This window comes from Coprinopsis cinerea, assembly GCF_000182895.1.
Source record: "Coprinopsis cinerea okayama7#130 chromosome 9 map unlocalized cont3.9, whole genome shotgun sequence".
Classification (NCBI taxonomy): Eukaryota; Fungi; Basidiomycota; class Agaricomycetes; order Agaricales; family Psathyrellaceae; genus Coprinopsis; species Coprinopsis cinerea.
Window position 1 is genome coordinate 1,550,090 of NW_003307536.1, and position 20,253 is coordinate 1,570,342.

Sequence of the window (20,253 nt, forward strand, 5' to 3'; positions counted from 1 at the left end):
CCCCGATGCTTGCAATCAGTTCTGTGCGACTCCAAAGGTTTTGATAACCACGAGGGAGACTGAAATAGAGCAAAAAAGGATGCCCCCTGGCTGGATTGAACAACCGACCTCACCATTGCTTGTTCGAAGCTTTTCAAGCTCGTACGAGTGGTGCGCTCTACCACTGAGCTAAGAGGGCTATGCCAGAGGTCAGACCTGCCTTGACACCTGCTGCCTTCAAGGCATTTCCTTTATGCGAGAGGTACGAGGAGGCGAAGGCGATCCATTGATGTTTGGCTATGTTTGATAATCAGGCCCAGCTCTCCGAGTCGACATCGTCATCATTCCGTTTCGACCAGTAACCACCATGAGTGTTAAAGCAGCTACAGTTCAACGACAGCCTGCTTGTCTAGACGACTTTGATGTCGGCGAGGAAATTGCCTGGGGGTCTCTGGCAACGGTCTAACATGTCCCTCTTACGACGCAATGGGGCACGCCAGCTGATTCGACCAATACTCAGATCGTAGAAGGGGTCCACAAGAAATCTGGGAAACTGTTCGCGATAAAGATGCTAAACAAGATGCAACTGTCGAAGAAGAAGATGGTGCGCTCTGCTATGCTGGAAAAGGACGCCCTCATTGCGCTCTCGAGTCATCCACATCCTGGGATCGTTCGTTTGCACTATTGCTTCCAAGACGCGGCCAATTTGTGTATGTGCATTCTCTGAAGACCTTTTGACAACACACAGACTGACAGGTTGTGTGGCCTTAGATTTCGTGCTAGATCTAGCACCGAATGGGGACCTGAAGTCTCTGACACTGAAGACAGGCTCCCTATCATTGGAATGTGCACGTTACTACACGGCGCAAATGATCGATGCAATTAACCTGATGCATGAAGCGGGTGTGGCACACCGAGATATAAAACCGGAGAACTGTTTGCTCGACAAATCTATGCGAATTAAGATCGCGGACTTTGGCTCTGCATATGTGACTTCAACGCCACTGTCGAGTAAGTCTTGTAACTTCCAGATATATCGCCACAGAATTGAGCACCCCATTCAGCTCCCAAAACAAATACCTTTGTGGGCACAGCTGCGTTCTTGTCGCCCGAGGTGCTTCTGCGACAGGAAGCTAACCCTAGAGGGTACGCTTGTCTATCGCAACCTATAGGAAACCGCTGAATGTGCTTTCAGGCCTGATCTTTGGGCAGTGGGCGCTTGTCTATTCTTTTATCTATTTGGGACGTACCCTTTCTCAGCGATGACCGACTACTTGATCATGGAACGTATCAAGAAGTTGGACTACAAGATCCCTGAAGGTTGCGATCCTGACGCAGCTGATTTAATCAAGCGCCTATTAGTATGTTCTAACTGGACCAATTGATCAAGTCAAGCCTAACCCAAGTTCAGGTTCATCACCCCCAGGAAAGACTCGGTGTGCCGCCGAACTCGTCAATAGACGAACTCCGCCAACACCCCTTCTTTGTAGGGAGCAGGGAGGATGGCAAGAGTGGGCATATCGATTGGGACACGATCTGGACGGTGCCAGCACCAGAGATAAAACCAGGTCCTTTCAAGTCTAACCCACGAAGTTCACGGGCGGAGAGTGACAAGGCGGAGGAGGAACTGTGGGCCAAATTCGAGGAGATCCATTTGATTGAGGATGAAGGGAGAATTTAGATGATTTTTCCCTAGACTCGCTTCTTCTTGGATAGAGCGGGTCATCATTCACGCCACACTCTTTCAACTCCTCGTGTAATGTTTTGTATATAGCACACTTCACACTCGGGACCGACCTTGTGTTTTCTCAAGTTTTTCCTGTCAATGTCATGCTTCTTGTTAAAGGGAGCTCAAGAAGTTGAAGAGGTCGACAACATCGGACTCGCGCTGGTAACGTTCCCATGCACCGAGTTTGTTGTCTGGAGGAGTTGACACAAGGTGGTTGTGCACACGAGTATTCACTTTAGCACCAGGGGCGCATCTGCCAGGCGAGCCGAGGAACGGCAAGGGCCGCATGGCTGGTCCGGAGAAGGAAACGGATCAAAAGATCAAATCCCACTGCCCCCAACGTTGGGGATGGCAGCCGCTCTTTTACCTGCTGGCAACCATCCACCACGCCCAAGGTCCAAGTTTCCTGTCCCAAAGCCAGCGAGCGAACTGTCGACCGGCGCCTCATTTCTTGTTGAACCACCGCGAATCCGAGGCAAAACCATCCACACAAACGGCCAACCAGGGTCACGATCAATTTCTTGGGTCCCTGAACTTTCAATTTTGGAAGGGCTTGGAATGACAGGGGCTCTTCGTCTACGTTCCTCGAAAAACGAGGCCTCAGAGCCTCACATCAAAGCCAAATCTGGTCTCGTTCAGGCGAACGGCTCTCCCGCTTCCAATACGATCTCCTGGTCTGATCTCGAGGAATGGCAAAGAGACAATGAGTACATCATTCATGGCTACAGGAGGTGCGTGTTGTCGCTTTCATGTCAAGACTTGGAACTTACAAGGTCAAAATCCGTAGGTTAACGCATAGTTGGAAAGGATGCTTCCACTCGGTTTTCTCATGTACTCCCTCCCCATTTCATGTTAGAGAAACACGGACATTAACCCACTTTCGACATCGCAGATCTGCATAACGAAACTAGTAAGCACGAAGTCTCAGTGTAAACTCGTGTACCACGCGTGACTACGTCTGATTTCTCTTGCTTTAGCAAACATTCACTCACATCTGTGGGGTGCAGTGCTTTTTGCATATCTGCTGGTCTCGTTTTATCCAACCTATGTCAACACACACCTGGGCGCAACCTGGAAGGACATAGCTGTCATGAACATCTTTCTATTCTCAGCTATCTTCTGCCTCTGTGGGAGTGCTCTGTACCACACGTCAGGTTGCCATTCGAAGGAGGTATGTTGCGTGATGTCTCCATTTCCCAGTAAACCCAAACCGCTTTACCTGTTCAGGTAGCGACCCGGTGTCATGCTTTAGACTATTCCGGGATCGTCATCCTCATCGTGGGCTCGTTTTTTCCCTCGATATACTATGGGTTTTATTGCCAGCCTCGTTTTCAATGGTTTTATCTAACTGCGATTAGCGTCATGGGCGTCGGTGGGTAAAATGTTCCTGTGTGTATACCCCCCCTTTGACATTGGTTTGCTGAAAAAATCCATCAGGCGCAGCATTTATTGTTCTAGATCCAGAATACGCAAAGCCAACCCATCGGGTTGCTCGCACTTCGGTGTTTATTGCCCTCGGGCTCTGCGCAACTGCACCTATAGGACACTTGTTGGTCACAACACATGGAATCAACGAGCTCATGGACGACATGGGCTTCGGTTGGTTGGTTGCCTCGGGAGCGCTGTATATCATAGGCGCAGTAACCTAGTACGTGATCTCGATTCTCCCTTCCTGTGTTCTATGGGTCCTTGTAACAGCCTGCTCACTGCAAATTTCATTTCCTTGTCCCCAGCGCAGCCCGTGTTCCAGAGAGATGGTCCCCCGGCACGTTCGACTACTTCGGGGCCTCCCACCAGTTGTTCCATTTCTGTGTTGTCCTTGCCGCCCTTGCTCATTTCAAGAGTGTTTTGACCGGTCTCGATTACCGAATGTTGAACCCAACTTGTGGTATCTGACGAAATTTGAAAAAGGGATCAGCTATCCCATTTTGGTCCACGCCTCATGTTTTCCTCCGTCTTTCTCGCCGTGTGGTACCTTGAGTGGTGCGTGGCATATCGCCCCTTGTCGCTGCTTTTGGCTCACGGAATTATTTTGCTGTTAAGGCATACCCAGCTGGAGGTAATTTATGAATGATCGAGTCTTTATCAGGGCGCAGCGCCGCCTGCACAAGCACCGCACTCAGAATATCCTAGGTGGTTCCGCGTCTAGACCCAAAGCATCCGCCAAGTGCATTCGAGCCTTCTCAGAGCTGTATACTCTTCTGGCATCCTCTCTTCCTCGCATCGAGATGCCTCCGCCTTCGCTCCCGGTAGACTCGGCCGGAAGGCCTAGTCTTGTGATTATACCGAGCACCACAGGCGGCTAGATCAACGAGACAACCGACTTCTATGCTGCCTTTCAGACAATGCCGGGGGATATCTCTTCCATTGGGTGCTTTGACCATGAATTCACGCTTCGCTGTCGCTGATAACCAAAGGCCGGTCCGACTTATTACAGGAAGTGTTCTGGTTCTAGCCTACGTTCCTCGTCTAGCTGTACTTGGGTTTGTCAAGTCGTGAAACCACAAAGGAGAATTCCGCGTATTTGCCTTTCTTCGACGGATTATGCAAATAACTTTCGCGTTCCGTTTCAGGGCGCCTTGTTGGCGCTGGAGTCGATTCACATCATTCTTTACACCTCAGATCTGCCGGCTCACACAGTTTGACGAATAGGACCGAGGGGAAACTGAATACCTATCTCTTTGGAATCGGCGGTGCAGCCTGCCCATCGTCCCTTTAAGCTCAAGCGCGATGCTAACCCACTCTGGACAGATCGTGCTTCTCGACCGAAACTTCCAAATCTCGAAAGATCCGGCTTGGTGGTTACAGCATTGGTGAATCCTCCCTTCTCTCTTAGCTGCTATGCGAAGACTAAAACTCTGCCTACCAGTCGGGCTTTTGTTGTCATGTTATCTTCTCGAATCCTGAGCTTCAGTCGGCGGTGGCACATCTCAACCTCCTTCTCCGAGTCGGCATACTCCGGAGTTCGTGTCGAGCGTTGTATTTCGAGGGTAATTTCCAATCGTCTTCAGGGCATTTAATGCCTTTGAGGTTCCACCCCATTCACCGCAGTTCACCGCCCTCCATTATCTGTTCCTGGGGGCTCGGAAATGGCCCTGTGGAGATTCAGGTCATCAATTCTATAACCTATCTCCGCGTCAGCCACAGCAACAGTTCCGGAATTACAAAAAGAGGACCTGACGCAAATGTCAAAAACCGTGCAAGTGTCAAGTTTTCCAGCCTGTCTGCTCTTGGCGCCAGTTGATCTTTACTTTGCGATCTAGGGACTCGACTGTCGAGAACACCGGGGGTATAGCCCGGTTCATGAATTCTTACGCAGCCGTTCGAGGTCAGCGGCTCCCCTGTATGGAATCACATCTATCGCCATCGTGTCGACGCTTCGAAGACTCCATCGCGAAACCAACAACACCCACTGAACGCAGCCGACGCAAAAGGGGCTTTACTTTGCCGCTTTTGGCTGTGTCGGAAGTATTTAGATATCTTGTTTTTGCAAGCCTTCGAACAATCCCACCCTGACAAGGTTAAATCGGGAACTTGACATCTGAAAAAAGAACGAGGCACAATTTCTTTTTGGAGTTGATTTCACGTATATTCCACGGTACGTGTGCCCACCCCTCTGAAAAACTCGCACGTCCCAAAGAAATTGATTATTCGAATTTTCTAACAGCGGTGGCTTGCGTGGACCGAGGACGGACCACGTCGTGTCAAAACCCTGTTTCTTTGCGAATGCTTGTTTGCGATGGCAGCCTCGCTGCGCGACAACGAACACATGTAGTGCAACGCACACCACGTGTAGGAAGGGAGCCCGGACTCGACGAATTCGTTTTGAGCTCGCAACAAGGCAGCTCGTTACAAGTTCATTTCGGGACCGCTTTCAGCAACGTTGTAATCCAAATTAGATCCTCGATCGAAGTTGTTTGGTGCATTCAACCTCCGCTTCCGTCGAGATTCTATGGCCGAAATTAGATGATGCATGGTGTTTGCCGGGCATAATATTTTGGTAAACCTTCCGGACCTGTGTAGCATGCATTTACGAGGTACATATAAAGTGGGACCTGGATCGCACCTGCTTCGACGTACCCTGGCTGGCCCTACCCGTATCTGACGTTTTAAAGACGTACCCCTTCATTACTTTCCTCCAATCATGCCTTATTGTCTAGGCCTTCAGGCTGCTGCCCGTGCATTCCTGTCCATAGGACTCTCCACGCAGTTCACGCTCGCCATCGTCCTCTCTCTTATCATTATTATCCTCTCCTCGTCCTTCCAAAAGGATCCCACAGACGCACCTGCCCCGCTTCCTGGGTCTTCTCTTCTCCACATTCTCCCGTTCTTCCGACGTCGGTTCGACTTCTTGAACTGGGGCTTTCATGCAAGCGGACACAACATCTTTCGTTTCAACCTTCTACGGGTGAGTGTGCTTACCGCCATCCAGCCACAATCCTCCCATACCCTGTCATACCGTGTTGGAAAAACGAACAAAACGTCTGACATTATTCTTCCCTTCCCTCTCTCCACCGCAGAATACCGTCATTGTCGTGTCCGGAGAAAGCGCGAGACAATCTTTCTTCACCGCCAAAGGCCTTGACCTCACTGAAGGCTTTAAAATATTATCCGGTGCCGTGCGTGGATTTCCCCGTTGCTTCTGTCTTCCCCTGCCTGTAGCTTCTTTTTCCCCGGCTGACCTGTCGCGTTATGATGTTTTTTCATGGTCATAGATCCCGATGGTCCGTGGAGTCACCTCCGATCTCCAGACCCGCAGGATCCAGCTTATCCACAAGCGGCTAGCAAACGCTCAACGGAATGCACCCTTGTCTAACTGTATGTATCTTTTCTTCCATGCCACCTGGGGCGAAGCTAACGTCCTTGTTCTATAGTAATCCCAATTCTCCTGGAGGATTCTCGGAGGCAGATGGAGAGCTGGGGCACGTCGGGAAAATTCGACCCGTTTGAAAAAGTCTACGAGGTACGTCCGTCTCCGCTTCACCGTCCCCGTTGCTCACATGCAACTTTCGAACTGAATTAAAAAAAACCCAACCTGACTTACAACGCCACCCCTTTTTCCAGTTGCTCTTCCAGTTGACTGTCCGAAGTGTGTCATGCAAGGAGATCGCGGACAACCCAGCGCTGGTCGCGCAGCTTAAACGGCTCTATGACGATCTCGACACTGGGACGACTCCCGCGACCGTTCTTCTGCCATGGTTGCCGACACCGGCCATGATCAAAAAGCTGTGGTCGACAAAGACTATTTACGATATCGTATGCAAGGCTATTAGCGAGAGAGAATCCTCGGGTGCTCAGCACAACGATACTCTTCAAATGCTTCTTGACGCCGGTGATGAGAAACTTGTGGTCGTAGGCGTAAGTCCTTTCTCATCATCACCCTCCACAATCTGCTATCAGTTGCTGTTTTGCTAACTTCGGTCCTCCGTCGTGCAGTTCATCATGGGTCTGTTGATCGCAGGTGCCAGAGCTACAGGAACCACAGGTGAGTATTCTCTCAAGAACCTTCGGCGACTCACGCCATCAGACGTTTATACTCATGAATCTTCTCGTTCACTTCACACAGCGTCTTGGCTCTTGACATTCCTTGGAGGGCACCCAGAATGGCGCTCTAAAGCAGCAGCAGAAGTCGAGACTCTCCTAGCCTCCGTTGGCTCCCCCTCTCCCTCCACCCAACCCCTCTCTACGCGCCTCGCCTCGATACCTCTAGACGTATGGGAAACCGAAACACCAGTCCTCGATGCGATTATCAAAGAGACATTGCGTGTTGCGCAACCGCACACTGCCATGCGACGTAACCTCGGTCCTGATTGTTATATCGACAACAAGAGGGTCCCAACGGGCTCCTATGTGATTTACCCATTCAGCGATGTCCACCTCGACCCCGAAATCTATCCCGACCCATGGAAGTTTGATCCGGGAAGGAAAGACGCGGACCACGTCCCCTTTGGTTATGTTGGCTGGGGAGGAGGTGTGTATCATGTTTTCTGACTGTGATTGCATAAACTGACTGACGCTCCTCCCTCCATTCAGGAAAGACCATTTGCCTCGGTACACGGCTTGCCAAAGTCGAACTCAAGCTGATCACTTCGATGTTCGTTTTGGGCTTTGAACACCATATCATCGATCCTTCAGGACAACCCGCCAAGACTCTCCCCCAACCCAATTGGAACGACATCCTTTTATGCCGTCCGCCAATCGGCTCGTTCAACATTAGCTATACCAGGACCTCGACGCCTCTATGAAACGGCCAACAAGACTAGGCGTGTCGTTGGAAATGCCTACGCCTCTGGTTTCATGTACATTTGATTTTATTGTGTCGTTTATATTCTTCTTTATTACTTACCTACCTCTACCTCCTTCCATGGTATATGGCATAGCCGATCCACCTCATCGACATCCACCGGCTTACGTTCGTAACGCGTAACGTCGTCTCTCTTTATTATCTTATTCATTATTTCACTATATTTGCATTGTACACTTTGTACTATAGGGATAGGGCTACTACACACCAAACATATTTATGGGCAATCGATTACTACTTACGTACTAGAGTGCGGCGTCGATGTCTAACTCCTCTCCCTCTCACGGGGTCAACGCGCGACTTGTATATGCGGCTTCTTCGCTTGGTCTATGATCCTTTCCGATAGGCTAATTACAAGGGCCTGAGGCCTGTGTAGTAAATTATTACAGCTAGTATAGTCTACTTTCGTTTACATTAGTCCAGCGAGCTATGTAGAGAACGCCACAGTAGATATGCAATCACACGTTGTGATATATGAATCTGGCTCTACGGATGGGAAGAGGGTGGCAGCCACCACACCGCCGATTAAGCGCCCAGAATGCCCTTTCAAGTCAACGTCAACCGGTCCCTCTTTGGTCTCTTCCCCTTCTTCCCCTCCTCTCCCAAGTCCGGCCTCAACCAAGGCTCAGCGGCCATAATCTCCTTCTCCACCTTCTCCATTATCTTCTCCTTCCTAATCCTCCTCTCCCTCTCTACCATCTTGTCCTTCCTCTCCTTCGACGGCTCCCATTTACTCTTCAAAATCCTCCTCACGGCCTCTGGGCTGATGCTAAACTTCTCCGCCAGAACTTGTGTTGTGAATTTTTCGGGGTCGAGTTTGTTGAGTTGGCGGAGGGAGTGCATGGCTTCGCGGGAGATTTTGTGGGTGGGTGCCCAGCCGTTGGGGTAGCGCTTTTTTATGGCTTCGCGGTGGGCTCGCCATTCGGCTGGAGTGGATGTGGAGGGGGGCTTGCGTGCATGGAGGGGTGGGGTGCCTGGACGGGCGCCGTTTACCAGGTCTTCGTCTTCGGAGAGGTCAATTGGAGTGTCGTCGTCGTCGAAGAGGGATTTAGGTGCTGTTCCGCCTGTTGTGCTGGTGCTTGTGCCGATGAATCGTCGAGGGTTGGACGCCGCGTATAGGGTGGAGAGCCTGCTCCTGAGACAAATCCCTCGAGACTCGACAAAGCTGCGCAAAAGGGAGGCCATCGTCGTCGTGTGCAGACTCGATATCGTTAGTGACGACGACGAGCGCAGTGCTGTCCCTGAAATAATTGAAACTCCGCGTTGATGGATTGCTGCCTAATCTGATCGCGTTATAGAGGTTGAACTTATAGCAGGGGTGCTATTTCATCAAGTGTTTACATTTTCTCGTTCTATCTATCTAATACTCTTCAGATCCACCAGTAATGGCTGACGTCTCGGACCCTAGCATCGCCGAAGGTACGATCTGATTTTCAGATTCTACAATCTCGTTTCTGCGTCTCGAGGCATGCCTCCTTGTGCTAGTGAATCACTTGCCCTGATTCGAGGATCTCCTGCTATCCACGTATCCGTTCTTCCTTCGCGTCATGTCACCCCTTCCGTCCTTACTCCCTATCTGCCTCATGGCGCTTACAAGTCGAACACCAGCGCTAACCATCCATACCAACAGCCTACCTGGACGTGCGGAACGACAAGTCCGAGACCAACTGGCTGTTGCTCGACTACGAATCAGACAGATCCGACAAGCTCAAGCTTACCCAGACGGGCACTGGCGGTCTCAAGGAACTCCAAGAACACCTCGACGATGGAAAAGCCTCCTTCGCCTATGTTCGCGTCACGTTCTCAAACGATGAACAGTCCACCCGGGAGAAGTTTGCGCTCGTTGTCCGTCCCCTTTCCTTTTTCCTTTTCGTCTCTTCTTCTTAACCCTTTGGCTGTCGTCTGATTGTGATCTTCCTTCTTTTCCCTTTTGTTGGATTCAACGTTTGCATTAAACGGCGTCCACATCGATCTCCTGACATGGCCTCTACCGCTCGCCGTACTCTAGGTCTGGATAGGACCTGACTGCAAAGTGATGAGGAGGGCAAAGGTGTGTTCTGCTATTTCCTATCCTCTTTTCCTATACACGGCGCATCGTTCCCCCGCTGGCCGGGAAGTTGCATGCATGTCCGTGGTTGTGTTCCCATCGAGATCCGCGTTAACGTGTTTATATTTCGTTCCGCCTCGACAACCCACGACCACCCAACCAACCAACCAAACAACACCGTATTACACCCACACCTGCCGCGCTGTCCGTTGTCCGTTGTTACAGGTCTCCGTTCATACCGCCGATGTGAAGAACGTCCTGCGGGTATACTCGATCGAAGTGGCGGCGCGAGAGAAGGACGATCTCAGGGAGGAGCCAATCATTTTGAGAATGAGAAAGGTGCGTGCCCTTGGCCTAGCTCTTCCTCACCTTTTCTGGGGGGACGGGTCCGCGAAACGCGCTGTGCTTACTACTTCATTCTCATTCGCAGGCTGGAGGCGCGAGCTACGATGGTATTTGACAACCTCGACATATCAACCAAGGATGCGATGAAGATGTGACTACGCCGTCTTACTTTTTACACGGGTCCATACACACCCCAAATCTCTTGCTTTCGAATCGAAATTTAATAATCTATATTCCAATGATCCACCAGATGCCTCGATGGACACCGATCCAGCTCGACGATAACACACGATCTCAGGCTTGAGCGTGGCATGTCGCCGGAAGCCAATCAAGGGCAACCTTGAACGGTAAAGGTCACCGTCAGATCTGGTGCAGACGCAAACGTCAGCCACGCGGTCGTGGTTGGCGGCCACCAACGGCAATCCAACGCAACCATCGACAAATGTGCATGGGAGCTTCTGCCGACGCCATCGATTTCAAAGATTCGCGACGACACCCCGAGATTCGCTACTTGGTAACGTCGGCATTTGCTATGTGACCGTTATCCGTCCATCAGAAACGTGACGGGTTGGATTCATGGGGCTGTATGCCTCGAGCCTCCTTGCACACAGATGGATGAAATATCGAATCTCCAGGGATGGACGTCAGTCAAACTCGGTGCCCGTCTATGTGAATCTATCCTACATGTTTGCGAATCTCTCTTGCCTGGTGACGCCCTCGTGGATCTCGTGTCTAGAGTCTAGTCAATCCGTCTATTTAGACGCCCATCTGTCTCACGAGATGAAGGGCGGCATGAGGGAATCCACTCATCGAAGCACGACACTAGACTCCGCAACACGAGATAATCCACCCACCGAGAGGGCGTCTAAACGAGATTCCTGAGATCTCGAATGCCCTTCTCATCCAGCCGCATGCCCACCCAGTCGGACATCCGCTGTGCCCCTAACCGCTTTTCGTAAAAGTCGATTGATGGCTGGTTCCACTGCAATGAAAGTCTCATGGGTATAGGGCGTTGTTGGGAGATGTTGCGTGCGACTGACCGTTAAGACGACCCATTCCATCCTGGCGCAGTTCTGTATGTAGGCGATGGTGAGTTTGTATTCGTTTGAGGACGCGCCCATGTAACGAACTGACTTTTTCTTCAGCGATTTTCCCAAGCTTGTTGAAGAAGGCCTTTCCGATGCCTCCAGCCCTGTGTTCAGGTTTGACATACAAATCTTCGAGCTGGACGTACGGCGCAGTGGGAAATCACCGACATAGCCGGGCATGGAGGTTATTGTCGTTATGCTAGTCAAGCTCTACCTTCGAGATGGAAGGCACGAGGTAGAGATACTCACGTAGAGACCAGGCCTTCCCGTCCAAGTGGAAAAGTTGAAGAAATATAGGGCCATGCCTATGGGTTCGCCTGGACTTTCCGGGGTACCAGTGTACGCGATGAGGGCATTGGCGTGTCGCTTTTCGAATAGGTTTTGGCGCAGCTATTGTAACGTGTTTAGTACATCTGATATCGTTCTGGGAAAAGTTACTGACGAGGTCTGGAGTAGCCTTTACAGCATTCGGTTCTTTCTCATATACCGCCTATTTTAAAACCTTCAGACGCGCTCAGGGGCTCGAGCGTGCCAAGAAACGTACAAGATCAGTTATGAGCTGAAGGAGCGTTTCCTGCGGGCCTTTTCAGCAAAACCGTAATTCCAAGGGGCTGCAAAACCGACTCACGACGTCGTTCTCTGTAGCCTCTCTGATATGATACCCGGACATGGTCGCTATCTAATAAACTTTCAAGGCCACATGCTGCAGTGCTAATTAAAGCACTCCTCGGCGCTTCCGGCATCCCTCGGAATCTCGAACGGGAACAAAGCCGCTGATGGCCGGTGTATTTGTTTCTGTTGTGTATTGAACTCTAAATGGGGTGTCAACACAGAACACGAATCGGTGAACGCGCGCGCAAGGCGATTGAAAGTTATCGAACGGCGCCCCCCTCTTTTATTTCTCCTCCAAATCGTCCCACCAAATCATCATGGATCCCGCAAAGTTGGCTAAACTCCAGGCTGCTGCTGCTGCCAACAGGATCGGTGAGTTTCCTGTGGGTCAAAGGGGGTTGATTTAAGCGAGATCTGATTGGAATTCGACTTGGATTGTCGTTGTGGTTGTGGTGAACAGGTGGAAAGGGATCGGTTCGAAGAAAGATTGTGCGAAAAACCAAGCCTTCGGGTGCTCAGGACGACAAGAAGCTTCAGGGGGCCCTCAAGAAGTTGAACGTCCAGCCCATCCCCGGCGTTGAGGAGGTTAACATGTTCAGGGAGGACGGAAACGTTTTGCACTTTACCGCACCAAAGGGTTCGTCGTGCGGGATCTATTAATTCCCATTTGCAGCCGCTAACCCTGCCATTTTACCCCCAAATCTCGCCTTTTTGTATCGGATTTTGTTCGAACGACTACACAGTGCACGCAGCCGTAACAGCCAACACTTTTGCGATCTACGGAACCGGCCACGTGAAGGAGCTCACAGAACTCGTTCCCGGAATCCTCAACCAATTGGGCCCTGATTCGCTCGCATCCCTAAGGAAACTCGCCGAGTCGTACCAGGCCATCCAGCAAGGCCAGCAGAGGGCAGCGGCCGGTGAAGACGAAGATGACGATGATGTCCCCGATTTGGTCGAGAACTTTGAAGAGGCGGCTAAAATCTCTGAGGATGCGGAGAAGGCCAACAGCCTGGATTAGGGTGGTTTAGGAGATGGTGGTGGCAGTGGTGGGGTGCCTCGGATCGATTTTGTGGAGGGTGTTTCGGGGCGCCGGTGTGGGAGGATGCAGCCAGCAGCAGTTATTGTAACGGAGAAGGGGTTGTCGTTTCGGTGACGGTCTTTTTTCACAAAAAGCAAAAGGATTGGATTCATGGATACTAAAGCAAAAAACCTAAACCTCTTTTTTTCTTCTTCTTGGAACGGTCGACGAGGAGAGAGAGAGAGGGAAATGAGAGAAGAAGTGGCAAGTTGTGGGAGGGGGCTTTGTGTAACTTTCTCTCAACGCATCGTTTGGCCATTTATTGCCCTTTCTTTCGCTTCACTTATTCCATCGCCATTCTTGCTATCTACCCTTTCTTCGACGCGTCGTCTTCTCTCCTTCGAACCCTTTTCTTGTCCCGGTTGTTTGGTTTGTTTCGCTGATCTGTGCAACCCATGATTGCTACCCCTTCCTCCAGATTGTAATGATATCTCTCGCTTTCGATGCTTCTCGTTTTGGTTGCTGAGCACGCCATTTAGGTTTGCCAAGAGGAGTGCTGAGGCTAGCCTAGTCAGGTTTAGCTTGCCTTGTTTTTGTGACGGTTTTTCTGGCACCGTCTTTGCCCTTTCAACTTCTCCCCTCGTCGATAATTGCTGGGAAGCCTGCCACACGGCAGATGGCGTGTCCGCCTCGCGAACATCGAGACATCGACGGCTCTCTTATCCACCACTGCTTACGATGAGATGGCCCTCTCGGTCCTCCTTCCTTCTGGTCCTTTCCGTTGTTCTTCCTTCCAGTCCCCCCGTTCTTACTAATTAGGGCAACGGAAGCGACTCGGAGGTGGGTGATCGATCGTTGGTTTGTCGAACTCGGTCCCCATTAGCCCCTTGGCCAAGGTCTCGAGATTCACCGATTACGTGCCTGTTCACCAGTCACTATCGGGAACTAGACAAACCTTGCAACTCTGTCAATCCAAGGGAGCACCAGGGCGAATACACGATTGTGTTGGACAGAGACCAGATGCAAGGGATGAATGGCATGATTCGGAACGCTGGCAATGGGTATTATCGGCACACGGCAATTAGTATACAGAAACATGAAATCACAGTAGCCCATTTCCGAATCTAATCCCTACCGCTGCCCTGCGCGAGCTTGACCCCTCTCCTTCCTCCACGCCTTGACCTCTCTCAACGCAGTAATAATAAGCGGTGCCATGGCAGTCGAAAAGAGCGGTGTATAAATGGCGTATTTGTGCTCGGCGGGGAAGTAGAGCAAGGCCAGCATTCCCGGGTTGAAGAATGCGCGCGAGGCATAGTTGAATGCCTTGGCGGAGTAGGTGAAGGTTTGGGAGAGGGAGGTTGAGGTTAGGGTGTAGACCTGTGTTAGTGAAGCGACGGAGTTTAGTCAATTCTGGCGAGAAAGAGGGTGTGTGCGTACCTTGTTGAGGGACTCGAGTGCATTATGCACGTCGTCGCTTACGCTCTTTCCAATTGGCATGTTCTCGATTCGCTTAACGAGCTTGATGAAACTCCTAAGCGTCTCCTTTGTACCCCTCACGGTCTCGACCGTGCGTCGGCGGAGTAGCGAGTCCATTTGCCAATCCGAGATCACGAAACTGTTGTCTTCCCCAGAGTGGGGTTGGAATTGAATACCGGGTGGGAGGCTGGGGACGCCCAGAAGCGAGAGAAGCTGGTTGGCAAAGGACGAGAATGCGTCGTGTACCCCTTGTGCGGAAAGGTCGGTCCCAAGGTCAGTCGGGGAAGGGTTGTAGAGGACAATCCCGCCCCACTGAGGGAGGATGAAGGCGGAGGAGGTGGAGATGGTGCCTATCAACCTCGTGTTAGACGCAAGGACTCGATCGAGGGGAAAGAATGGAAAGTAACTTGCCGTCGGTCTCCAAAATCCTAAGCGGTGAGTGCCCGGAGGAAGGCACGAACAGAACGAGGTGGATCACTGGGTCGTTTGAGAAACTGGAGGCTGTTGTGGGTCCGCCATTTCAATCAGTCTCGACCCTAAAGGTAGAATGGAAGACAAGAAGGGAAGGAAGATGAACTGACATAAAGTCCATTCTGCCGAGTTGACGAAGACGGTGAGATCTTCATAGGAAAGACCGTGTTCGCTGTCGGGCAGGGATTGTACTTCAAACGCCAAGGGAGCGTGGAATTGGACCTGGCTTTCGATCGTGAAGTTGTGGAGGTGTGACATTCGGTGTAGGATCGGTGTGATGTAGTCTATACCCGGGTATGAGCATTTCTTTTTCAGGAGTGTGGGTTGGGTTGGACGTACGTTGGAGTGCTTCCTCGATATTCCATCCCTTGATGATGTTGCCGCTCGCAGCGTCCTCGTTGAGGAGGCTGAATGATAGGCGGTACCGCGAGGCGAATTGAGCTGCTCGGTTGTCTTGCAGTTGGGGAGTGATTAGGGATAGTAGGGTTTGTGACAGTTCTTCGACCGCTAGGGAGTTGAAATGAGACTGTGATAGTGAATACATCCAGGCTTGGACGTACAGCGGCTGTCCTTCAACGGATATTCAAGAGTTCGTTTGAATAGTCGTTTGGTGTGCCCGGGGATAATGGTATATACGTCTTGTACAGACGTGGTGCCTATACAAGGTCAAGGAAAAGCGCTGAAGCCAGATTCAATCCACATACCACAGTCACTCTGACCAACGACATGGAACTGGATATAATCCAAATTCTGAGACTCCTTCCTACGGCCAAGCGCGTCTTGGAGCAAAGGAGTAAATCTTGCTGTCGACTCTTGAACACAAATGCTCACTGGGAGCTGCAGTGGCCGCCGAATTTCCTGTGACGCCTGGGATAATGGCAAGGGTAACCGCTCGATGCTTGTCGTGTACCACCATATTGGGAGAGCTAGGATGAACACGACCCAGTATGCGAGAATAACGAGTCTCCTGACGCTTGCATGCTGGAAGAACAGCGTCGAGGGGTCCTTGAGCGATGGCGGCAACTTTGCCTTTTCCTGTGTAGTTGGCGGATTCATTCAGCGCTGTCCCTGAAGCCCGTTGGCGCGCAACGGACGGCAAGCTGTCCGTGGGAACACAGTCCAAATTAAGGGATATTTGTCAGCGAATTGATGTTGTTTGGGGATGCCGGTGAAGGCCTCACTTGGACCCTTGCTTCCATCCAGGCCAGCTGCAGACTTTTCGCTCTTTTATTCTTTGCTTCAGTTTCCACCAAGACAGCCATTGGCCCTAACATATCTCGTAAATTGTCTGCACGTCGTCGATAACAGCGACGACCTCGTTTACAAGCGTCTTTACCTGGAAACACCGTCCCATTCATATCTGGCAACTTTGGTTATCCTCGGGTGTCTGGTCATAGTCGCAAGGTGTAATGGCTGCCAGCGGTTACGATATCCCCCAGCAGCCTTCGCTGATTTCTCGTTATGATGCAAGAAGAACGTCCGGGCCTATGTCCGGAATTTATGATGTTAGTCTCAGAACTTCTCGTTGCAACAAGTCACTCATAACAAATTTTTGTTGTTTACAACTCAACAGCGGTCAGGAAATGCGCCATCTCATCGCAGAACTCCCTCTCCTGCAACTTCCCGACGAGGATATGACAGTTGTGTTCCCCCACGCGCAGCGCCGGTATTTCGCGGCGAAGACCCAAACGTGTACCGCCAGGGCGCATACCGGCATGACTATTCTTCAAGAGGCTTCTATGACCAGCAACCACCACCGCCAAGTCCAGAACGTTACTCTGACCATCCTCGCGAACCTGATCACTGGGATCGACCAAGCGCTTGGCAAACTGGCTACAACAAACCTCCTGGGTGGCAGGATCGCGATCCTGTTCCTCCCTCCCCAACCGGCTCGGTTCGCAGTCGCGGTCGAGACGACATTCTCGCCACTCGTATGTTCGAGCCCTCGGATACTTGGAGGCAGGCAGAGCGCGCGAGTCGTGATGACGGGTATGTAAAACGTTCTCCCTTGTCGAAAGAGGTTCCGGTTGTTCATCCATACTTCTGTAGTCCATCATATACCTCCGATCGCTATTTCGAGCCTTCTAGGATGATAGTGGATCCGCCCAGTGATCCCTACGCACGGCCTCCTGTGCAGCCCAGGTATCATGGTGGAGGTGATCGTTACAGACCTTCTGCTCCAGCGAAGCGGCCTACCTACCCCACTGCACGAGCAGACTACGACTCGTATAGGCCGCCTTACGAGAATAAGCGAGACAGCCGTGGCCCGTTCAATCGTGAACCTAGTCCACCTCGTTCTTATCGGAGGGACTCTGTCCCGTCCGCGCCAGGCCCCTCGCGACCATGGGACCATTATGAACCTCCTGCGATGGGCTCTCTGCTACCTCCAAATACTCGATCTCGATCCAGGTCTCCTGACAGACGAGGAGCTGGAGGCGCTTTATCCTCGCCTATGCGTGCAGATGTCCCGGCTAGTCGGTTGACACGGGATGAACCTGACTTTTCTGGCAGAAAGCAACTGTCCCGTCGTTCTTCTCGTTCATCAATAGCTTCGACTCAAGTATCTGAGACTCAGAACGTTGGCAAAAACTCGGTTCCACCACCGCCAGATGTGCCTAATGGTTCGACAAGAGTTGAGGAGTCAATCAGATCAGTCCCTGCCGTGTTGCCCTCAAGCACTGCGTCTAGTCGTCCTTCATCTACTGCATCTACACCGCCTCCGCCTCAATTCAATGGGCCACAAGCGCTCTTGGCAAACCGATTCAAAGCTGCACAAATATCGTCACCTGCACCCTCCTCACCTCTTTCGTCTTCTGTAGTACCAGGCGAAAATGCACCCGAAATAGCCAAGTCGCCACTTGCTGAGGAACCCAAAACAGAGAAGCGAACGGAAAGCCCCGAAGTTAGCTCTGGAATACAACCGTCTGCTAATAATTGTAGGTTCCCTCCGTTGTGGAAACGAGGGTTATGCTTAATTTTGACTCGTATGCTTAGCGTTGAATGGACATGCCCCATCTTCTGGGGCAAGGGTTGAGCCTGCACCTGCAACTCAAACCGATGAGGCCCCTTCCAAACCACCAGGTAAGCTACTTATCGATTATTTTTGCTTAGCTAACTTATTTAAGCGCAAATAGTGCCTCCCATGACAGCGCCTGCGGATGACACCGCGGGCGCTAAAGACGATGACAAACTAATGGAGCCGGCCAAGTCACCACCACCGCCGTCATCCACACGTGAACCGGATCAAACACCGGCGACCGAGCTTCCCCCGCCTCGCGAACCCAGCCCTCCGCCACCTCCAGTCACGCAAATTAAATCTACCTCATTCACCTTCCAATCTCGGTCCGATGTACGACCCCCACAACCAACGCCTGTGTTTGAAGCCAATGATGAGCCTCGGCTTGAACGTCAAGTTCTTCTCGAACTGCAACCAATCTTCCCGCGTGATGCTCTACCTACCGAACAAAAGCCTTCGTTGACCAATCCAAAGTCAAAGGAAGAAGCTCTCCGCGCAGTCGTCATGACCCGTCTACTCTGTGACCATCAGACGCGGGATGAACTCGTCAACCCAGTGCTAATGGCCAACCGAGCACTTGTCGACTCCACACCTGACCCTCGACCAACTGCAGAGTCTACCCCAGATAAACTCATTGCAGAGGTCCACCGCAAGCTCGACGAAAGCATAGACTTCGCCACCATTCGCCCTTCTCTGGCAGAACACTTTGAACAGCGCCAAAATCTGGTGAACGATAAAGTTTCACGCCTGAGCGCCGAGTACCTTGCCCTGCATAGGAAATGGAAAGCGCATTGTTCTGCTCTCAATGCCCTCCAGAGAAGCCAAGGACCCGAATCCGACCATCTTCTTCACGGGCGAACGACCCGTCGTACTTCGGCGTTCACCGATACTGTTCGGTCAGATTTGGAAATGGAGCAGGTCATTGCGAGTCTGGGTGTGGATGACCTCACCGACCCCAACTACCTCTCCTCTCGCAATGCTGCCACCATTCCTGACATGATTTCGGTGACGGAGGGCAAGGTTGATTTCCTCTTTGACGACTCGAATCACCTGGTTGAGAACCCCGCCGAGTATTACGCGCCGCATACGGGTATCGACGATTGGACAGAGGAGGAGAAGAGGATTTTCCTTGACAGATACGCCATGTATCCCAAGCAATTTGGCCTCATCGCCGAAGGGCTACCACACAAGACGGCGGCTCAATGTGTGGACTATTACTACCTTCACAAGAAACGCATGATCGATTTCCGCAAGGTCGTTTCTCAGCTTACAAAGGGCCGGAGGAAGAGGGGTGGTGCTAAGAAGAAATCGGGGGCGCTGCTTGCCGATATCGCCCAGCACGATGCGGAAGTGGGCAAGTCGGATCACTTGTCAAACTTTATCGTTCCGAGTCGTGTTGCCAAACCTGGAAGGAGGAGAGGAAGAGCATCCGCTGTGGCCAAGACTCCGCATAGTGGTACTCCTGCTGGCACGACGCCTCAACCTGAAGCTGTTCCACCTGCAGCAGCAACAGCGGAACTCAGACCTCCCTCGGATGTTCGACAGTCAAGATCTGAAGAGACGCCTGTCGCAACGCCAACGCCTGAACCTGAATCCAGAGCCAAACGGACTACTCGGAAACCAGCTAGCACCCAACCATCCACTCCTGCTCCTCCACCCCCTCCCCCAGTATCAGCTCCTCCAGCACCGGCGCCAGCGCCATCCATATCGACACCGGTACCGGTACCTGCGACACAACCCAGATCAGAGACTGTCTCTGCGCCTCCAGTGCGTCGTCGTATGATTCCCACTTCGCCTGTTTCCATAACTGACGTTGCCCTCGATTCACCTCCACAGGAACCTGAACAACCAAAACCGCGAAATAGGAAGCGTGGCCGCAAGCAAGTCAAATCTGCAGCCATCATTGAGGATGATACCACCCCTCCGCCTGAAGCTCCCAAACCTCTCCCATCTGACGAACCCACCAGTATCAGTGTGGCGTTGAGGGCGTCGACGTCGAAGGGGAGCTCTAGGATTACACCGGCTTCGGAGCAGGAGAGCGAGATGTCCCAGAGTGATTGGCCATAGTGTCGGCAAGGATGGCAAAACCATGCTGCGACCCAACGGAGGCACATCCCCGTTCATGCAAGTAACGGGTGTTCAGATTGCGAGGGCTCAGAGCCTCC

At 51.7% G+C, this 20,253-nt stretch overlaps 9 protein-coding genes and 1 non-coding gene across 10 annotated transcripts; 6 read left to right on the plus strand and 4 right to left on the minus strand.

Annotated features, from left to right (window-relative positions):
- Positions 1-80: 80 nt before the first annotated feature.
- CC1G_20179 lies at positions 81-178 on the minus strand. Its single transcript has one exon. It is a non-coding gene; the product is annotated as a tRNA-Thr (tRNA).
- Positions 179-346: 168 nt separating this feature from the next.
- CC1G_15192 (AGC/PDK1 protein kinase) lies at positions 347-1,823 on the plus strand (the record flags this gene model as incomplete). The annotated part of the gene is made up of 6 exons (XM_002910511.1): positions 347-439; positions 500-689; positions 751-990; positions 1,044-1,125; positions 1,175-1,340; positions 1,391-1,823. The coding sequence occupies 6 exons, from the start codon at positions 347-349 to the stop codon at positions 1,658-1,660; spliced, it is 1,041 nt and encodes a 346-aa protein (XP_002910557.1). The 3' UTR covers positions 1,661-1,823.
- A 233-nt stretch (positions 1,824-2,056) lies between these two features.
- Positions 2,057-3,604, plus strand: CC1G_15193 (HlyIII channel protein; the record flags this gene model as incomplete). The annotated part of the gene is made up of 7 exons (XM_002910512.1): positions 2,057-2,439; positions 2,496-2,539; positions 2,601-2,618; positions 2,686-2,879; positions 2,936-3,080; positions 3,146-3,356; positions 3,442-3,604. 7 exons carry the CDS (start codon positions 2,057-2,059, stop codon positions 3,602-3,604), a joined length of 1,158 nt encoding a protein of 385 aa, XP_002910558.1.
- Positions 3,605-5,852: 2,248 nt separating this feature from the next.
- Positions 5,853-8,017, plus strand: CC1G_11060 (hypothetical protein; the record flags this gene model as incomplete). Its single annotated transcript, XM_001832383.2, has 9 exons — positions 5,853-6,116; positions 6,229-6,327; positions 6,424-6,526; positions 6,583-6,671; positions 6,773-7,066; positions 7,145-7,193; positions 7,275-7,679; positions 7,742-7,897; positions 7,926-8,017. The coding sequence occupies 9 exons, from the start codon at positions 5,853-5,855 to the stop codon at positions 8,015-8,017; spliced, it is 1,551 nt and encodes a 516-aa protein (XP_001832435.2).
- A 541-nt stretch (positions 8,018-8,558) lies between these two features.
- On the minus strand, positions 8,559-9,197 carry CC1G_11061 (hypothetical protein; the record flags this gene model as incomplete). The annotated part of the gene is made up of 1 exon (XM_001832384.1): positions 8,559-9,197. The coding sequence occupies one exon, from the start codon at positions 9,195-9,197 to the stop codon at positions 8,559-8,561; it is 639 nt and encodes a 212-aa protein (XP_001832436.1).
- Positions 9,198-9,397: 200 nt separating this feature from the next.
- CC1G_11062 (hypothetical protein) lies at positions 9,398-10,519 on the plus strand (the record flags this gene model as incomplete). Its single annotated transcript, XM_001832385.2, has 5 exons — positions 9,398-9,431; positions 9,643-9,857; positions 10,021-10,062; positions 10,285-10,398; positions 10,490-10,519. 5 exons carry the CDS (start codon positions 9,398-9,400, stop codon positions 10,517-10,519), a joined length of 435 nt encoding a protein of 144 aa, XP_001832437.2.
- Positions 10,520-11,207: 688 nt separating this feature from the next.
- Positions 11,208-12,168, minus strand: CC1G_11063 (hypothetical protein). Its single transcript, XM_001832386.2, has 7 exons — positions 12,121-12,168; positions 12,037-12,066; positions 11,935-11,982; positions 11,742-11,882; positions 11,539-11,628; positions 11,445-11,477; positions 11,208-11,386 (listed from the first exon to the last, which is right to left on the minus strand). The coding sequence occupies exons 1-7, from the start codon at positions 12,160-12,162 to the stop codon at positions 11,270-11,272; spliced, it is 501 nt and encodes a 166-aa protein (XP_001832438.1). The 5' UTR covers positions 12,163-12,168; the 3' UTR covers positions 11,208-11,269.
- A 192-nt stretch (positions 12,169-12,360) lies between these two features.
- On the plus strand, positions 12,361-13,735 carry CC1G_11064 (nascent polypeptide-associated complex subunit beta). Its single transcript, XM_001832387.2, has 3 exons — positions 12,361-12,476; positions 12,565-12,741; positions 12,848-13,735. The coding sequence occupies exons 1-3, from the start codon at positions 12,422-12,424 to the stop codon at positions 13,123-13,125; spliced, it is 510 nt and encodes a 169-aa protein (XP_001832439.1). The 5' UTR covers positions 12,361-12,421; the 3' UTR covers positions 13,126-13,735.
- On the minus strand, positions 13,425-17,111 carry CC1G_11065 (hypothetical protein; the record flags this gene model as incomplete). The annotated part of the gene is made up of 11 exons (XM_001832388.2): positions 13,425-13,681; positions 13,863-13,993; positions 14,261-14,502; positions 14,563-14,951; positions 15,183-15,356; positions 15,412-15,579; positions 15,633-15,728; positions 15,777-16,107; positions 16,254-16,296; positions 16,409-16,557; positions 16,917-17,111. 11 exons carry the CDS (start codon positions 17,109-17,111, stop codon positions 13,425-13,427), a joined length of 2,175 nt encoding a protein of 724 aa, XP_001832440.2.
- A 423-nt stretch (positions 17,112-17,534) lies between these two features.
- Positions 17,535-20,155, plus strand: CC1G_11066 (hypothetical protein; the record flags this gene model as incomplete). Its single annotated transcript, XM_001832389.2, has 5 exons — positions 17,535-17,546; positions 17,648-18,008; positions 18,067-18,153; positions 18,222-19,855; positions 19,925-20,155. The coding sequence occupies 5 exons, from the start codon at positions 17,535-17,537 to the stop codon at positions 20,153-20,155; spliced, it is 2,325 nt and encodes a 774-aa protein (XP_001832441.2).
- Between the last annotated feature and the right edge of the window lie 98 nt (positions 20,156-20,253).